The sequence below is a fragment of the Convolutriloba macropyga genome, chromosome 3, assembly GCF_964194025.1.
Source record: "Convolutriloba macropyga chromosome 3, txConMacr16.3, whole genome shotgun sequence".
Classification (NCBI taxonomy): Eukaryota; Metazoa; Xenacoelomorpha; order Acoela; family Convolutidae; genus Convolutriloba; species Convolutriloba macropyga.
In genome coordinates this window covers 54,808,260-54,824,941 of record NC_134470.1, presented here as the reverse complement: position 1 = coordinate 54,824,941, position 16,682 = coordinate 54,808,260, and the positions used below count along the sequence as shown (strand labels likewise).

At 38.9% G+C, this 16,682-nt stretch overlaps 1 protein-coding gene across 1 annotated transcript in view; it reads left to right on the top strand.

Annotated features, from left to right (window-relative positions):
• The window catches only part of LOC142336287 (uncharacterized), a 279,116-nt gene that overhangs the window by 175,821 nt on the left and 86,613 nt on the right, over nucleotides 1–16,682 (top strand). The window contains exons 27-29 of the mRNA XM_075385000.1: nucleotides 7,519–7,699; nucleotides 8,091–8,282; nucleotides 8,944–9,110. Coding sequence (XP_075241115.1) covers nucleotides 7,519–7,699; nucleotides 8,091–8,282; nucleotides 8,944–9,110 — 540 coding nt within the window. The remainder of the gene's footprint in view (nucleotides 1–7,518; nucleotides 7,700–8,090; nucleotides 8,283–8,943; nucleotides 9,111–16,682) is intronic.

Sequence of the window (16,682 nt, the reverse complement as noted above, 5' to 3'; positions counted from 1 at the left end):
AAGAAAGTGAGAAAAGACAGTGAGAAAGAAAGTGATAAAAGTGAATGAGAAAAGACAGTGAGAAAGAAAGTGAGAAAAGAAAGTGAGAAAAAAGGGAGGGCAAATGAGAAAAGAAAATGAGAAAAGAAAGTGGGAAAAGAAATTGAAAAAAGACAGTGAGGAGAGAAAATGAGAAAAGAAAAAGAGAAAAGAAAAAGAGAAAAGAAAGTGAGAAAAAAAGTGAGAAAAAAGTGAGAAAGGAAAGTGAGAAAAAAAGTGATAAAAGTGAATGAGAAAAGAAAGTGAGAAAAGAAAGTGAGAAAAGAAAGTGAGAAAAAAAGTAAGAAAAGAAAGTGAGAAAAGACAGTGAGAAAGAAAGTGAGAAAAGAAAGTGAGAAAAAAGGGAGGGCAAATGAGAAAAGAAAATGAGAAAAGAAAGTGAGAAAAGAAATTGAAAAAAGACAGTGAGGAGAGAAAAAGAGAAAAGAAAAAGAGAAAAGAAAGCAAGAAAAGAAAGTGAGAAAAGAAAGTGAGAAAAGAAAGTGAGAAAAGAAAGTGAGAAAAGAAAGTGAGAAAAGAAAGTGAGAACAGAAAGTGAGAAAAAAGGGAGGAAAAAATGAGAAAAGAAAATGAGAAAAGAAAGTGAGAAAAGAGAGCAAAGAAAGTGAGAAAAGAGAGTGAGAAAAGAAAGTGAGAAAAAAAGTGAGAAAGGAAAGTGAGAAAAGAAAGTGAGAAAAGAAAGTGATAAAAGTGAGTGAGAAAAGAAAGTGAGAAAAGAGAGTGAGAAAAGAAAGTGAGAAAAAAAGTAAGAAAAGAAAGTGAGAAAAGACAGTGAGAAAGAAAGTGAGAAAAGAAAGTGAGAAAAAAAAGTGAGAAAAAAAGTGAGAAAGGAAAGTGAGAAAAGAAAGTGAGAAAAGAAAGTGATAAAAGTGAGTGAGAAAAGAAAGTGAGAAAAGAAAGTGAGAAAAGAAAGTGAGAAAAAAAGTAAGAAAAGAAAGTGAGAAAAGACAGTGAGAATGAAAGTGAGAAAAGAAAGTGAGAAAAAAAGTGAGAAAAGAAAGTGAGAAAAGAAAGTGAGAAAAGAAAGTGAGAAAAGAAAGTGAGAAAAGAAAGTGAGAAAAGAAAGTGAGAAAAGAAAGTGAGAAAAAAAGTAAGAAAAGAAAGTGAGAAAAGACAGTGAGAAAGAAAGTGAGAAAAGAAAGTGAGAAAAAAGGGAGGGCAAATGAGAAAAGAAAATGAGAAAAGAAAGTGAGAAAAGAAATTGAAAAAAGACAGTGAGGAGAGAAAAAGAGAAAAGAAAAAGAGAAAAGAAAAAGAGAAAAGAAAGTGAGAAAAAAAAGTGAGAAAAAAGTGAGAAAGGAAAGTGAGAAAAGAAAGTGAGAAAAGAAAGTGATAAAAGTGAATGAGAAAAGAAAGCGAGAAAAGAAAGTGAGAAAAGAAAGTGAGAAAAAAGTAAGAAAAGAAAGTGAGAAAAGACAGTGAGAAAGAAAGTGAGAAAAGAAAGTGAGAAAAAAGGGAGGGCAAATGAGAAAAGAAAATGAGAAAAGAAAGTGAGAAAAGAAATTGAAAAAAGACAGTGAGGAGAGAAAAAGAGAAAAGAAAAAGAGAAAAGAAAGCGAGAAAAGAAAGTGAGAAAAGAAAGTGAGAAAAGAAAGTGAGAAAAGAAAGTGAGAAAAGAAAGTGAGAAAAGAAAGTGAGAACTGAAAGTGAGAAAAAAGGGAGGAAAAAATGAGAAAAGAAAATGAGAAAAGAAAGTGAGAAAAGAGAGCAAAGAAAGTGAGAAAAGAAAGTGAGAAAAAAAGTGAGAAAGGAAAGTGAGAAAAGAAAGTGAGAAAAGAAAGTGATAAAAGTGAGTGAGAAAAGAAAGTGAGAAAAGAGAGTGAGAAAAGAAAGTGAGAAAAAAAGTAAGAAAAGAAAGTGAGAAAAGACAGTGAGAAAGAAAGTGAGAAAAGAAAGTGAGAAAAAAAAGTGAGAAAAAAAGTGAGAAAGGAAAGTGAGAAAAGAAAAGGAGAAAAGAAAGTGATAAAAGTTAGTGAGAAAAGAAAGTGAGAAAAGAAAGTGAGAAAAGAAAGTGAGAAAAAAAGTAAGAAAAGAAAGTGAGAAAAGACAGTGAGAAAGAAAGTGAGAAAAGAAAGTGAGAAAAAAAGTGAGAAAAGAAAGTGAGAAAAGAAAGTGAGAAAAGAAAGTGAGGAAAGAAATTGAAAAAAGACAGTGAGGAGAGAAAAAGAGAAAAGAAAAAGAGAAAAGAAAGCGAGAAAAGAAAGTGAGAAAAGAAAGTGAGAAAAGAAAGTGAGAAAAGAAAGTGAGAAAAGAAAGTGAGAAAAGAAAGTGAGAAAAGAAAGTGAGAAAAAAGCGAGGAAAAAATGAGAAAAGAAAATGTGAAAGGAAAGTGAGAAAAGAAAGTGAGAAAATAAAGTGATAAAAGTGAGTGAGAAAAGAAAGTGAGAAAAGAAAGTGAGAAAAGAAAGTGAGAAAAAAAGTAAGAAAAGAAAGTGAGAAAAGACAGTGAGAAAGAAAGTGAGAAAAGAAAGTGAGAAAAGAAAGTGAGAAAAGAAAGTGAGAAAAGAAAGTGAGAAAAAAGGGAGGAAAAATGAGAAAAGAAAATTGGAAAGGAAAGTGAGAAAAGAAAGTGAGAAAATAAAGTGATAAAAGTGAGTGAGAAAAGAAAGTGAGAAAAGAAAGTGAGAAAAGAAAGTGAGAAAAAAAGTAAGAAAAGAAAGTGAGAAAAGACAGTGAGAAAGAAAGTGAGAAAAGAAAGTGAGAAAAAAAGTGAGAAAGGAAAGTGAGAAAAGAAAGTGAGAAAAGAAAGTGAGAAAAGAAAGTGAGAAAAGAAAGTGAGAAAAGAAATTGAAAAAAGACAGTGAGGAGAGAAAAAGAGAAAAGAAAAAGAGAAAAGAAAGCGAGAAAAGAAAGTGAGAAAAGAAAGTGAGAAAAGAAAGTGAGAAAGGAAAGTGAGAAAGCAAAGTGAGAAAAAAGGCAGGAAAAAATGAGAAAAGAAAATGAGAAAAGAAAGTGAGAAAAGAAATTGAAAAAAGACAGTGAAGAGAGAAAAAGAGAAAAGAAAAAGAGAAAAGAAAGTGAGAAAAAAAGTGAGAAAAAAAGTGAGAAAGGAAAGTGAGAAAAGAAAGTGAGAAAAGAAAGTGATAAAAGTGAGTGAGAAAAGAAAGTGAGAAAAGAAAGTGAGAAAAGAAAGTGAGAAAAAAAGTAAGAAAAGAAAGTGAGAAAAGACAGTGAGAAAGAAAGTGAGAAAAGAAAGTGAGAAAAAAGTGAGGAAAGAAAGTGAGAAAAGAAAGTGAGAAAAGAAATTGAAAAAAGACAGTGAGAGAAGAAAGTGAGAAAAGAAAGTGAGAAAAGAAAGTGAGAACAGAAAGTGAGAAAAGAACGTGAGAAAAAAAGTGAGCAGAGAAAGTGAGAAGATAAAGTGAGAAGATAAAGTGAGAAAAGAAAGTGAGAAAAGAAAGTGAGAAAAGAAAAAGAAAGTGAGAAAAGAAAAAGAAAGTGAGAAAAAAAAGAAAGTGAGAAAAAAAAGAAAGTGAGCAAAAGAAGGTCTTTTTGATAGCTCTCAGTCTATCTATTTCGGGGCACTTTCTTAAGGCCCTGCTCAACTTTGTGAGTTTCTTTCTGTCAGACTCTTGGCTTTTCGTTTTATAGACAGAATAATTTAATGCCGTCTGCAACCACTCAACAGCAACCATAGTTTGTTGCTCAAATTTTTCGATCTCAGCTTTAAAGCTTTGCTGCAGTCCTTTTATTGGTAAAGCAGTCATTTCTGAAAGTTATCTTTAACGAAGAAGAGCGAAGAACGTTTTAGCCAAGAAAAGCGAAGAAAAGTTTTAGCGAAGAAAAGTCAGGAGGATAACTGAATTACAGGATAAGAGTCTGAGAAAATGAAAAAAAATCTGAGCAAAACCTCACAAACCTTTAGACCAGTTCAGACCTGCCAGCCCTAATTATTTTAATCACCAATGGATGCTTACCAAATCGTTTACCATCTGGGATATGCAAAAAGGAATGAAAATATGTAAGAAGAACAATCAGTATTGCATTAAAGCAACTCAATGTAACGGTTAACCTCAGTTAAATGTCAGCAGCTCAAGGTCTCACACGCGTGCACGCAAACACACATACACACACACACACGCGCGTGCGCAAACAGGTTCACACACAAACGCACAAGGACAAAATTCAGTGATTGTACTCCAAGCCATGGTTAACGTCAGTTAAATTTTATCAGTTGAAGGTCACAAACACACACACACAAACACAGTCACATAGACGTAAGCGGTCAAGTTAAAAGAACGTTGGAAAACAAATCGAACGTTTGAAAAGCAAGCAAACGTTCGAAAACTAATCAAACGTTCGAAAACGAATTGAACGTCCCAAAACCGAAAAGAGCAATGGTCATTTGAATGCCTACGTGCACACACACGCACACACACACACACACACACACACACACACACACATGCACACACACATACGCATGCACGCTCACAGACACACGCAAGGACACACATAAAACCAAGTCACAGAACACGCTGCATGTTTAAGGACCGTTAAAACATGTGAAGATTGGCGCTTAAACATGGTGGTATAGGATGCATGCATTACGCTAGGCTGCATGTTTAAGGGACGCTAAAACATGTGAAGATAGGCGCTTAAACATGGTGGTATAGCATTCGAGTTAGAATTAATATATAGATTATGTACAAAAGTGATCACATGTAAAGAACCCAATTTGATCAAAGCAGAAAATATGAACAATGGATTTCGCCGAAACCAATGTTAATTTTGGTTCGGAATTCCTCCCAGAAGGCAAAATTGATGTTTTCAACCCCAAGTATTATGAAAGACAACTATGTCTTTTATGTAAGAGTTTGCACGTTTGGAGGAATCATTGGTCTTTTTAGGCAAAATATTTTTAAAAGATGTTCAATAAAACACCGCAGGAGAAAAAACGAAAAACTAATATTAGTAGTAGTATTAGTAGTAATAGTAGTAGTGGTGGTCTTTCTTTATCTACCCTTTCTGTACACAAAGGTGGGGAATTTTGTCCTCTAAAAAACTTAGCAATTATTGGATTTTTCCAAATAATTAGAAAAGTACTTTCTAACCAACTAATGATTAACGTAAACATGGATACAAATGTTAGTAAGAGATTAAAGTTATCTTGCCAGACTTCAATGAGGGGAAAGCAAAACAAACTTTGTGTAGAAATGGATTTACTAGTAATTTTTTGCGCTTGATTGCAACAGCAATTTGATCAACAAAATCTGATGGTTTTATGGCGTAATAGTCCTAGGTTTTAGCTTTCATGTAAAGACGCTGTTAGGTTCTATGGCATAATTAAACAGAGCAAAGAGGTGGTTGAAAGACAATACAGAAGAATTGAAAAAGAAAAAAAAGAAGCTTAAGTGAAACATTGTTTGGTCGGTGGTTGCTTAGGGCAATTTCAGATCAAAACTTGGTAACCAATTACTGAGGGATTAGTTTGTATGATATGTCAGAGGAGATTTTCTGGTCAAATGTGAAGTCCACTATAGTCTTTTCGAATTAAAATAATTAATAACTTGAGTTTTCATATTCAAATTCTGTTAGTTGGGTCGAATATATCAAGTAACATTTTGGGAAAGTCAAAGTCACTACCTGAAACCTACGCTCAGAAAACTATGTTTTTATAGATTTTTGGTTAATGTAAAGTATTAAGGAAATGAAATATTAATAAAATGTGGCAAAAAACAGGACATTCTGTAAATTGGAATGCTGCAAATCCAAATTTTGATTGGGAAATGAGCTATTATTTAATATTGATGTTTGAGATAGGTAAAAAGGTCAAAGTGCTTTTTAGAAATATCTCTGATACCCAACTGAAACGTTCAGAAAATCACAAGGTTTGTATGTAAGGTTTTGTACAAAAAGAAACTCATCTATTGAAAATATAAACGGGAAACTTGACCGCCCAACCCCACCCCTTTAAAAAGGTACTTTCTTCGTTCTGATTAGCGTCAAAATGGAACTAAAGTTGCACTGAACAGTTTAATGCTGAACGAAAAAAGACAGCCAGGTTCTTCTGGTATCTGGAAGTTGTTCGTTTCCCTTTTTAAGACAACCAAAAAGAACGATAGCTGAACACTCTTCTCTCGTTTTACCAAGAAACAAACTATTTTCATCAGAAGCATTTTGTCTTAATAAAAACAAAATGATTCAAGTTGGCTCCATTATAGTATCAATGTATTCAGGATTTTTTAAAACCTTCGAAAACTAAAGGATTTTGCTAATTTCTCTATCATTTTTGTTTATAAAAAAATATAAGTAAGGTTAAAATAAGCCTAAAAACATGATTCTAATGTTTTACAAAGTTTTCAACATGATTTAGAAGACAATTTTTTTAAAGGAGAATTATAGCATTTGAAAAGCATGCAAGTACTTGCATGAAATTTTGCAGCCTGAAATATAAGTTTTGCTGATTCCTTAAATAACGAAACGAAGTGTACTACAGGTCTCTGATCAAGTTGAGCAGACACTATCTAAGAGAAATTGCTTCTCGTGATTGACCTTCTGCGCCCATTATTGCTTTTATAGGTTAGTGAAGATGTCCTAATTTGAATAAGTCTTTACAAAACACTGATAATATCTTATAAAGTTGAGTACCCATAAGCAGATGAAAAAACATCCAAACGTGAAATCAAGAGAGAGAAAGAGAGAACTCAAGTAGAGTAGTTGGGTCTCGGTGACAGAAAACTGTAGTTATTTAGTCAGTTTTGTTGCGGAACTTTAATTGCAGAGTTATTCAAATTTTTAGGTTGAGAGGGTAATAAGTTTTTAGCCAGTTTCAGAGACACTGGGAGACAGAGCTTTTCAGAGTTATTTAGGAGAAATTTTATTTTTGTGATTAATTTGATACTGGTTTTTATTACCGTTAAGTAGTTCCTATAAAAAAATTGCTTGGGATAATTGAAAGTATTCCATTTTTTGTGTCTGCCAATAACTTTACTAGTTGCTGGTAGTACTTTTAATGAATATTAACCCAATTAGTCAAAGTGAATTTTCTGCACAGCCAAAGCAAACTTTTTGGGGACAACAAAAGCACACTCTCAATAACAAGAGGAACTACTAAACAAAGCTTGCGGAGTTTTAATAGAGTTTTGGGCGCTAGTCAGCCTCCAGCTGGAAGCGTTCAAACAACAAAAGTTTTACAAACATCACACAAAAGTCAAATTTTGGAGTCAATTTAATTTCTCTGTTTGTTCCTCTATTGTATGTAGCCCGTTTTTTTTAAAGTTGCCCAGATTTTCTCATCTGTGGTGTTTTATGTTTTTTCTTCGAGACCAATCAAAAATACTGTTATTACAACAAAAATCCACGATAAAAGGTAAACTTGATAAGATGAACGTTATAAGATCAATAGTAAAAATCTATATGACAACAGATTGTTAACATGTGCCTCATTTGACACCAACATTAACTTTCATTATAAATGGGTCAATAAACACAATTACGTATAATCAAGCAACCAGAAACAATTAAAATCTTCTTCAGATCTTCAATCCCTCCAACTTCACTGATTTATTGGACGACGTCACACAGGACGGTATTGGGCTGATCTCCAATGAGACAAGGCAAGAATGCCTGGCAACAACCAACGCCCAAGTTGACAAGTGCTTCCGGGTATTCTTATCTGGTTTCACTGTGGCTGACAGAGTGGGATCTTGGTCCGTGGGTGAGTATACAAATATTGTGATATGCAATTATGCAGGATTATTCATTGATGCACCGTCTTTTCCCGTTATATTAGCTTCACCCCCTATCATTTCTTTATATAAATAGTGAAAATGAAGAGTCAAAATTACACATGGGATTCGGGTAACTAGTTTTGGAATCAATGCGCAACATTAGTGACACGTAAGGACACTAAGGATACGTATCGCCAACCCATTTTTCAACCTTATGCAGATTTGAAAATGTATAAAATTTTTTACTAAAATGGTGATATGGTATCGATGGAAACGCTAGATAATTGCTTTTATGTTAGATGCTTCGCTTTTAATTGATATGTTCTCCAATAAAAACGCAATCTCTTAACGAAAAATCTCATTTTTCATATTTCGTAGCTGTGATGGCACAATTCCCAGAGGATGCGGAACAGACAGCCTCCCAGGAGATAGAGACCATAGTGTACTCCACCACATGTCTCTACTATAATGAGGATATACAGCTATACACTACAGAGGGTACATCCCCCTCCCCCTCCACAAGCTGTGCTGTGATCAAGTGCAAGACCACCCATCTATCCTCATTCGGAGGTGAGTCATCGTAATTGCTGCATCGTAACTTCATAAGTAAGCAATTAAATCCAGTATTGTGCCGCCCGGTTTGCTATCCGACTAGTTTTTTGGTAAAGCTGTTGTCCGAGAGTATTTTACTGCAATTTTTTTAGATGAAATTTAAAAGAAAAAAATGGTTAGGGTTACTTCTGCTGAAAGTGATGAAAATGTGTATGGAAAGCATTGAAATTATGTAAGATCAGTGCTCAAATTGCGTAGGTAAATCGTTGAAAATATGTTAGATAGGTGCTGAAAGTGCTGAATTTGTGCAAGGAAAATGTTCAAAAAGTTTAAGATAATTGCTGAAAGTGCTGAAATTGTGTTCGGAAAGCGTTGAAAGTATGTAGGATAAGTGGTGAAAAAACTGAAATATATGTAAGAAATGCGGTGATAAGCGCTGAAAAAAAATTCACCGTTTAAATCTTACATAATTATCCGCTTACTATGCTGACACGCGCAGAAATTTTGTAAGAAATGTGTTGAAAATTCAGCACATTAAGCGGATAAATGTGTAAGATTTATCCACTGAAAAAAAAATATTTTTTTCAGCACTTGTTAGCGCATTTGTTACATAATTTTCGTATAAAAATCTCAACCCAAGATTAAATATGATGACATAGAACTCCTGTTTTCTCTTCAGGTTCGTTCTTTGTGCCTCCGAACAGTCTTAACGTGATGGACTCTATCATGATGTTGAGCAGTCTGCACGAGAACCCAACCGTGTTCGCCACTCTTGTAACTGTGCTGGGAGCATACATCCTAGTGGTCGTATGGTGCAGGAGGAAGGACAGACGAGATGCCAAAAAGGTGACCAAGTTCAGAACCAATTATTGGTCGACCACTAACAATAACCCAGCTTGTGTTATATAGAGCTGTCAAAGTTTCTACTTCAGCTTAGCTTTGGTACAACGGTAGCATTCCTGACAACAGTATGAACTCGCAGAGATTCTCGAAACAGGATTGAGTCCTCTAAGCTCTAATTATTTATAGTAAATGGAGTTGCCTAATACTACAGATGACTTGCTGTAGAATTTCGTATTTAGACTAGGTTAATAGGCGGGGAGACACTACCACCCGAAATCCTAACTTGAAAGGTTTATTTTGGTGGAAAGGTTTTCTTCAAAGTTTACTCACGGTGTCCCCGGCTTGCTCTGTCTCCGGCTCGGAATCAACTCGGTTGCTCAAAGATAAATTGATATAATTTGATAGTATAAATCAACAGAATCAAGAATAAATCAATTGGGTTTTAAGCAACAGAAATTAATTCAAATTAAGATAATGGAATTTATCACAAGATCCCAAACTCTCTAAATCAAACTGAATAAGTAAAGTTATCTGCTCTGATATCAGCCTCACGAATCTCTCGTTCTTGGCTCTCGATATTCTTTACAAAAGTCTTTCTTCTATCAAGAAAGACCAACTTCACTTCACAACAGCTCTTCTCTCTCTCTTTTTTATTGCTTAAGTTGAACTCCTCTACGATGTCAGAGTTATTTGGAGCCTTCTATAGCTCTGCTGCCACAACAACAACCATGTTGGTTTACTCCCTCTTAGCAACTACTCGAATCACGACGTATTACAACGCGTGAACAACAACTTTGTTCAAACCGCTGCTATGGACAACAAATGGTCCTCACTTACGTAGAGTTCGTTATGACTTTAAAAGAACAATTGAATGACCTGAACGCCTTCTTTATACATTGCTGACTTCTACTTAAGCTATTCAAACTAACACAAAAGCCGTATCAGACTCATGACGCTACCAATTAATCAACCGGTCAAACTATGAACTCAAGAATCTAAGCCTTATTTGGAAGTCTAAAGTTCCCCCCATGGTATCTCTAAAACAAATTCCCTGGAATTGACAACAGCGGAACTTGCCTCAAGATGTGCACTAACTCCCTACCAAGTTTGATCACACTGAGGTTAATACCGGATGATAACTAACCCTTATAAATTCGGCCCCCTCAGAAAACCAACATTGTACCCCCTCAATTTCTAAGTCGGCCTTTTTTTGTTCTTTAAAAGTCTGGTTTGTCAAATGACATTGAATTGCACGCCAACGGTCTTACTGACAATTGGATGGTAGCCAACTTTGGAAATTCAAATTCTATCCATTTTTATGGCAACTTTTTTATGAGAAACGTAGGATTTTCCAAATTCTACACTCCTCCCTTCTAGAGTATTATTCTCCTGAATAATTGCTAAACTTAGAAAAAGACTACTCACTATACTCATACTACCTTGACCCCCTGTCCCATTCGCTTTAATTTGATTTTAATAATAATATACTATAGAATTTAGGATCAAATCAGCCTCTTTTCCACCAATCGTGAAACTTTAGCTGACAAAAACGCAGTCATCTTCGCTGGAAATAGACTCTAGTTCAAAAACTCCTCCACTCTCCGACTCCGTCGATAGCTCTTCGAAGTAGGAGGAGTAGCTGGTAAGCCTGTCGGTAGACCCCAGCCTCAGCGAATCGATGCTCCCTGAGCCAACACTTGGATGGAAGGAACTAGCTCCATCGCCCTCCTCTGCAATCTCACCGGAATTGGCCGACCAATCCTTCGATAGGAAGCCCCTCAGCTCGTGCCATGGGCCACTCCCCTCCTCCAGAAGGACAAATCCACCGTCTTCCCTCAACTCCACTATCAGATAGTGGAAGGACACACGGATCATTTTGATTCGTAACCTCAGTCCCAACATAAAGGACTCCCACACCCATTTCTCCTCATCCTCGAACTCATCCGGATGGTATTCGGGGATCACCGGGTACATTGTTAGATCCATCACGAACGGGCGTTGGCTGTTATAATTTCACTCTTCAACTTTCTGAAGCCTAAGTTACTGAACTTAGCGTTACGATAAAGAGAACCAAAATGAATTGTCTACTTTCTGATTTTCTCATTCTCCACACAGTTTATCCTCTCCTCGGTCACTTACACCAGTTTCATTCTTCTTGAATCTCATTAGTCTTTAGTGATTGCTTGCAGAACAATCAACTCAAAGCTGAATAGAGCTCATTAGTTTTCAACAGCAAAAAAAAATGAACAGAAATTACTTCTTTGTACAACCAACGCGTGCTTATTTTGACTTCTACTGTTTAAATATCTCATTGTTCCAAAGCTTTCATTGTAAACAACACCTTATATCTTATCACAGCAAAACAAATACAAATGACCAACACCAACTATTACGTTCCGGCGTTAGAAACTTTGGTTGGGGAGGGATTTTCTAATATTCAAATTCAGGAAAGTCCCACAAATTATTACGAGTTTACTATTGTCATTGACCCTGACTCAATTGATAGCTTAATGTTCAGCACATACGAGACTTACGAATTTCTCAGCTTGATCGAAGGCCTATTTAATTCGGGTCAGTTGAATAGCTCGTGGGATGTCATAAGCTTACTAGATGATCTGAGACCACGAGTTGTGTTCCCCAACCGCAGAAAGGAATAATCCTTGCTCGCCTCCCCCTATATTTCAACCCTCTAATCCATACTTACTTCTTCCTTTACTCTTGTAGCCTTACCGATGCTTACGTATCTTATATGCTTAAAATATTTTAGTTTTTCTTCCTTTTATCCATCGATCAGTTTTCGAGAGTTTGGGATTTTCAAATAAGATCATATAGATCTCGTATATACAAGTAACACTACATAAAAAAGTATTTACAATGAAGCGCAGTTTTATACCCATTCCGCTTAGAAGTTAAGGGGGGGTTGTAAAAACCCATTGGAGTTACCCTGCATACTCCCTAAAACAATTGATATCAATTACTGCATTGGTGGGGGGGGGGGGGTTGTTCTAGGCTGGCGCTTCAATTCTTTTTATCTATATACAATGAAAGTAACAAGTAATACTCTAATTAAACACTAGAATGAAAGGGTGATTAAGGCCTACCACATAAGAAGTCGAAGTCAGAGTGATCAAGGTCAAAGTATACAAGCTTAAGTCTGAGTATTATCCACTAGTACAGGAACCGGTTGCTTCTCATAACTCCCCACCACGCAGTTGTTCACCAGGTGAGAAAGACCTCTCCTGGGGTAGCGACACTCTCTTCACTCTCATGCCCATTCCCGTGCTTGTGTCACGTCTTGGGGTCTCCGACATCGACGCCGGCGAGATAGCCGCCTCATTCAGTTCGAAAATCGAGTTGAAGCTGGGTGGAGCTCCAAGAGGTGGTGAAAAGCCAAGTTGACCGGTGCCAGGTCTCGATGAAAAGTCAGTACTGTCATCTCGGGGTATCCTCGACCACGGAAAGCGGTTCCTTTGTTGTCGGAAAAGTCTCTTATACAGCGGGGCGGGGTTCTTCATACAAGATCGATAGAAAAGGTATGCCATGAAGAACAGGATTATGGCTAATAAGAACCACACCACAACATTGGCTGGTCGGCTATGATATGCACTCCAATGAAAAGGCATGTGTTGGTTAATAATTCCTTCGGCAAAAGGACGAGAGATCCGCTCCATACTTTCCTCGTCCACAGTCTCTTCGGGCAATTCGATCAGGTTAAGTCTTAGAACCTCTAGCATTTCTCCATGAGCCTGATCACGAAAAGCATTGGGGATCTCTGCTCCTACTCTTTCGGATTCCACTTTCCTTAGCGTAGCAAATAGGGTGCGCAGCAAAGGATGTTGCTGGATATTGATCATCATTCCGCTGCTGTACTGACATGTCCTGGGGTCCGGGTACAGAATTAGAGTTCCACTGGGGTTCTCAAATCGTCCATCGCAAGGTGGCCGGAGCAAACAGCTACGACATCCAGGAACTGGATAACCAGTCTGCTTCAACCCATGAGTAAAATTGAAGAACTTGTAGGCAGAAGACCTGGCTGTAACCAAGTAAGTCGAGTCGTCTAAGTAGTCCGCTGTTGGCTCCTCTGGTAATACAACAACTTCCTGCGGGCACAGCTTCAGGGCGGCGGCAGGTAAGTCAAAAAACAAGCTGGATAGACAAGTGGCTTCACTCGTTCGGGACATGGAGAATGGTTTCAGACACAACTTCAGACGGTTAGTTCCTACACAGTGCGAATTAATTTTCTCTTCCGACACTTCAGCGAAATGGTCTCTTCTCTCCGAAACTAAAAGGTGAGACTTTCGGAACAAATATTGGGTTGCCGTAACTCCATCGTCAATAGGTTGGGGCAACGCCACAGCTCGATAGACATGGTACAATCCGCTAGTGTGATGAAGAGGGATATTTACGAGTACATTAATTCCCGTGGTCGTTATCACTGTAGAATCCACTAGCTCAAATCCGTAGTAGGTCATCAGCTCGGATCGAGGTATGGCTTCCCGCATCCTGTCCAGTTCCAGACCATCAAGGACCTTCTGCAATACTTCTGGGGGAATTAGGGTAGCTGGAATTAGTCCCCTTGTCAATGAAGACAACGCATCATCCAAAATGTATCCAAAGTTGTGCAACCCGACTTTGAAAGCAATAAGTTCCTCCCGCAGTGCGTTCAAAGCTTGCGAGTAATTTAGCATGGCCGTTGAAAATCGTGAAGCCTCCTGGTAGACATCGTGATGTTTCGAACTGACGCATAGCCGCTGGCCATCCAAAGCTCCGTCGGTTTCCTCCAACAACCGATTCATCGCATCCCGGATCATTTGGAAGTTCGCATTCGCATCGTGAGAAACCATTTTCAACTGGTTCTGGGTCTTGTTAAGTGAATGCCCAAGCAAATGAATCCGCTCCCCGGTTTCCAAAGTTATTGTCCTGACAGCTTTGTCAAGAAACTCTGCCTCCCGTCCTAACTCGTCAATTGCTTGCCTTCCTCCACAAAATCCAAAGAATGAGAAGTAGTGACAGAATCCCTGCTTGAGGACCGGAGCCAGAACGATGGCGGCCGCGGCTCCAATCAACAGTGGTTTCACCCATCGTCGCTCCCTACTGTGAATGTGTAAAGAACCATTGATGAACGTTTCGGCCCGTATCTTCATTTCTGCTAGCACTCGAGCAATGTCGTCCACTTCGTATTCTATACCCTTGAGTGCTATGTAAGTGACATTGATATAGCTCTGCGTCAGTTCCTTGTTTCCACAGATTCGTTGTTTGTAGTAACCGTTCCAGCGTTTCGCAAACTTGAATTGAAATTCTTGAAAGGCAACGTCTAGGTGGGTCTTGTTGATAGCCGGAAGAATAGGAAAAGGGATGGACACCCAAGTCGACTCCATGGCACTAGCTATGATTACTGGCGTCTCCGTGGTGAAAGCCGCTCCTGCCGTATGATTGAAAGAGATACCGTCCAGCTTCATTGCTTCCATCGGTCCCATCACCGCAATTGAAATCAGAATGAGGTTGAAAGTCAGCATTGTCCAGTTGAATGAATCCTAAACAGCCTGTCGTTAGTTGGGGTCGATAACTAAAAAGTGTTGCGTTAAATTGTTAGTATTTGGTAGTGCCTCCTCCCATTTCTATTAGTTATTCGTCAATACCCAGCCGAATGACTGGGCGGATCTCTCGTCTGGGTCGTCTTGCAGGTCCCGTATCTTGAGAGACTACTGTTACCTCCCTAGGTTCAGGAACACCCGATGGCTGGTCCTGGGCTAGTTGCCCTGGTTCACGAAGAGGTGACTCTGTTCGTGCATCGTCAGCAGTTACTGGCGCTTCCAGCCTGCCCCCATCAGTTGGAATTTCCTCCGGTACCCTGGCTGGTTCCGTTACAACTTGCTCGTGAAACAGTTCCTCCAAATTCGGCACGTCCTCCTCAACCCCTTCATTTCGTTCCCTTCTCTGTGCAAGGCTTCGCATCCTGGCATTCTGCTCTATTGGGCGTAGATCGAATCCCTCCTCTTCCCAATCGTCTTGATCTACGTTTGGATGTTCCAGAAACCCTTCGGACCTGAGAGCCGTAGTCCTCTTCTTCTCCTTTGGGCTCCAAGCATCGCCTTCCTCCAGGTACGGTTTGAGCATATTGTAGTGTAGTATCCTCCATTTTGCCATTTGACTTGGTTTTGCTACTTTGTAATTAACCTCCGATGTTCGTTCTAAAACTACATAAGGACCTTCCCACGGCAGGAAGAACTTCCGAGATTTTGCTTTATGCTTTGAGTAAACCCACACTTTGTCCTGCTTTTCATATGGTTTCCCATAGACTTTCTTGTGGTATTGATCCTTCTGCCTCCTCTGGTTTACTCCTAGAGATTCCCTAGCGGATGCATGAGCCTCTCTGAATAAGCGTGACAAATCCTCCGCAAAGCTGTCTCTTGTAAGTTCTTCGTCGTGGGGCTTTGGATAGAATAAGTCTATGGGGTACTGGCACTCCTGTCCATACACAAGGCTGTAAGGAGTTGCTTGTGTAGTCCTGTGAATTGTGGTGTTGTAAATAAAACTTAAATAGGGTAACAGTTTATCCCATGTTCGCGGGTTGTCCGCACAATACTTCGAGATGACATCGGCAATCACCCGATTGTGCCTCTCAACTTGCCCGTTGCCTTGAGGGTGATATGGTGAGGTCCTAGTTTTATCAATTTTCAACAGCCTGCAGACCTCCAGCATGAGCTCACTCCCAAAGTTCTTTCCCTGATCCGTGTGAAGTACGTCGGGTACACCAAATCGCAAAATCCAACTTTCCACAATCTCTTTTGCTACATCGGGTGCTTCAGTACCCTTCAATGGGACACTGACCACATACTTCGTGAACAAATCTGTCATGACTAATATGTGCTTGGCTCGCGTTTCGTTGGCCATCGTAACTGGACCCAAGATATCTGCTGCAACCATGTGGAATCGTATCCCAACTTTAAATGGCACAAGTCCTCCAATCCTCTTTCTCCCAGCTGTAGTCCTAGCTGCACACGGCAGACACCAAGCGAGCTTCTTTTCAACATCTTGTCTCATGTGTGGCCACCAGAAACGTTGGCGGATTCTCCTTAACGTCTTCTCTACAGCAAAGTGCCCCCCACTGACTGGGGATGCGTGCAACTGATCAAGAATTTCCTTCCGGCCCACTACGGGAACAACGATTTGAAGTATTGGGGGTTTTCCGTCCCAGCAATACCATCGCCGGTAGAGGATGCCTTTCCTCACGGTGAGTTCGTTCCATCTAGACCAATATGCCAATACTTCGGGCCCATGCTGCACTGCTTCTTCTCGCGTCACTAAGTTGGAACCAAAACTCTCAAGATCTCCTCCCGGATTATAGGGGAGCCACAGGAAAACTCTGCTAATAGCTTCGTCCTCCTGCTGCATTTTCTCTACATCAGGCGTCTCTCTACTCCAAACTATTGCTTGACCATCCAGTGCATCTTCCTCCGAGTCGGCGCCTCCTCCCACTTCTTCTCGGATCATTCCACAGGATTCTCGGGTTCTTGCCAAAGCCACTTCTAGGGAAACAGGCTCAGGACAACTACCAGTCAATTCTTCTCTCTC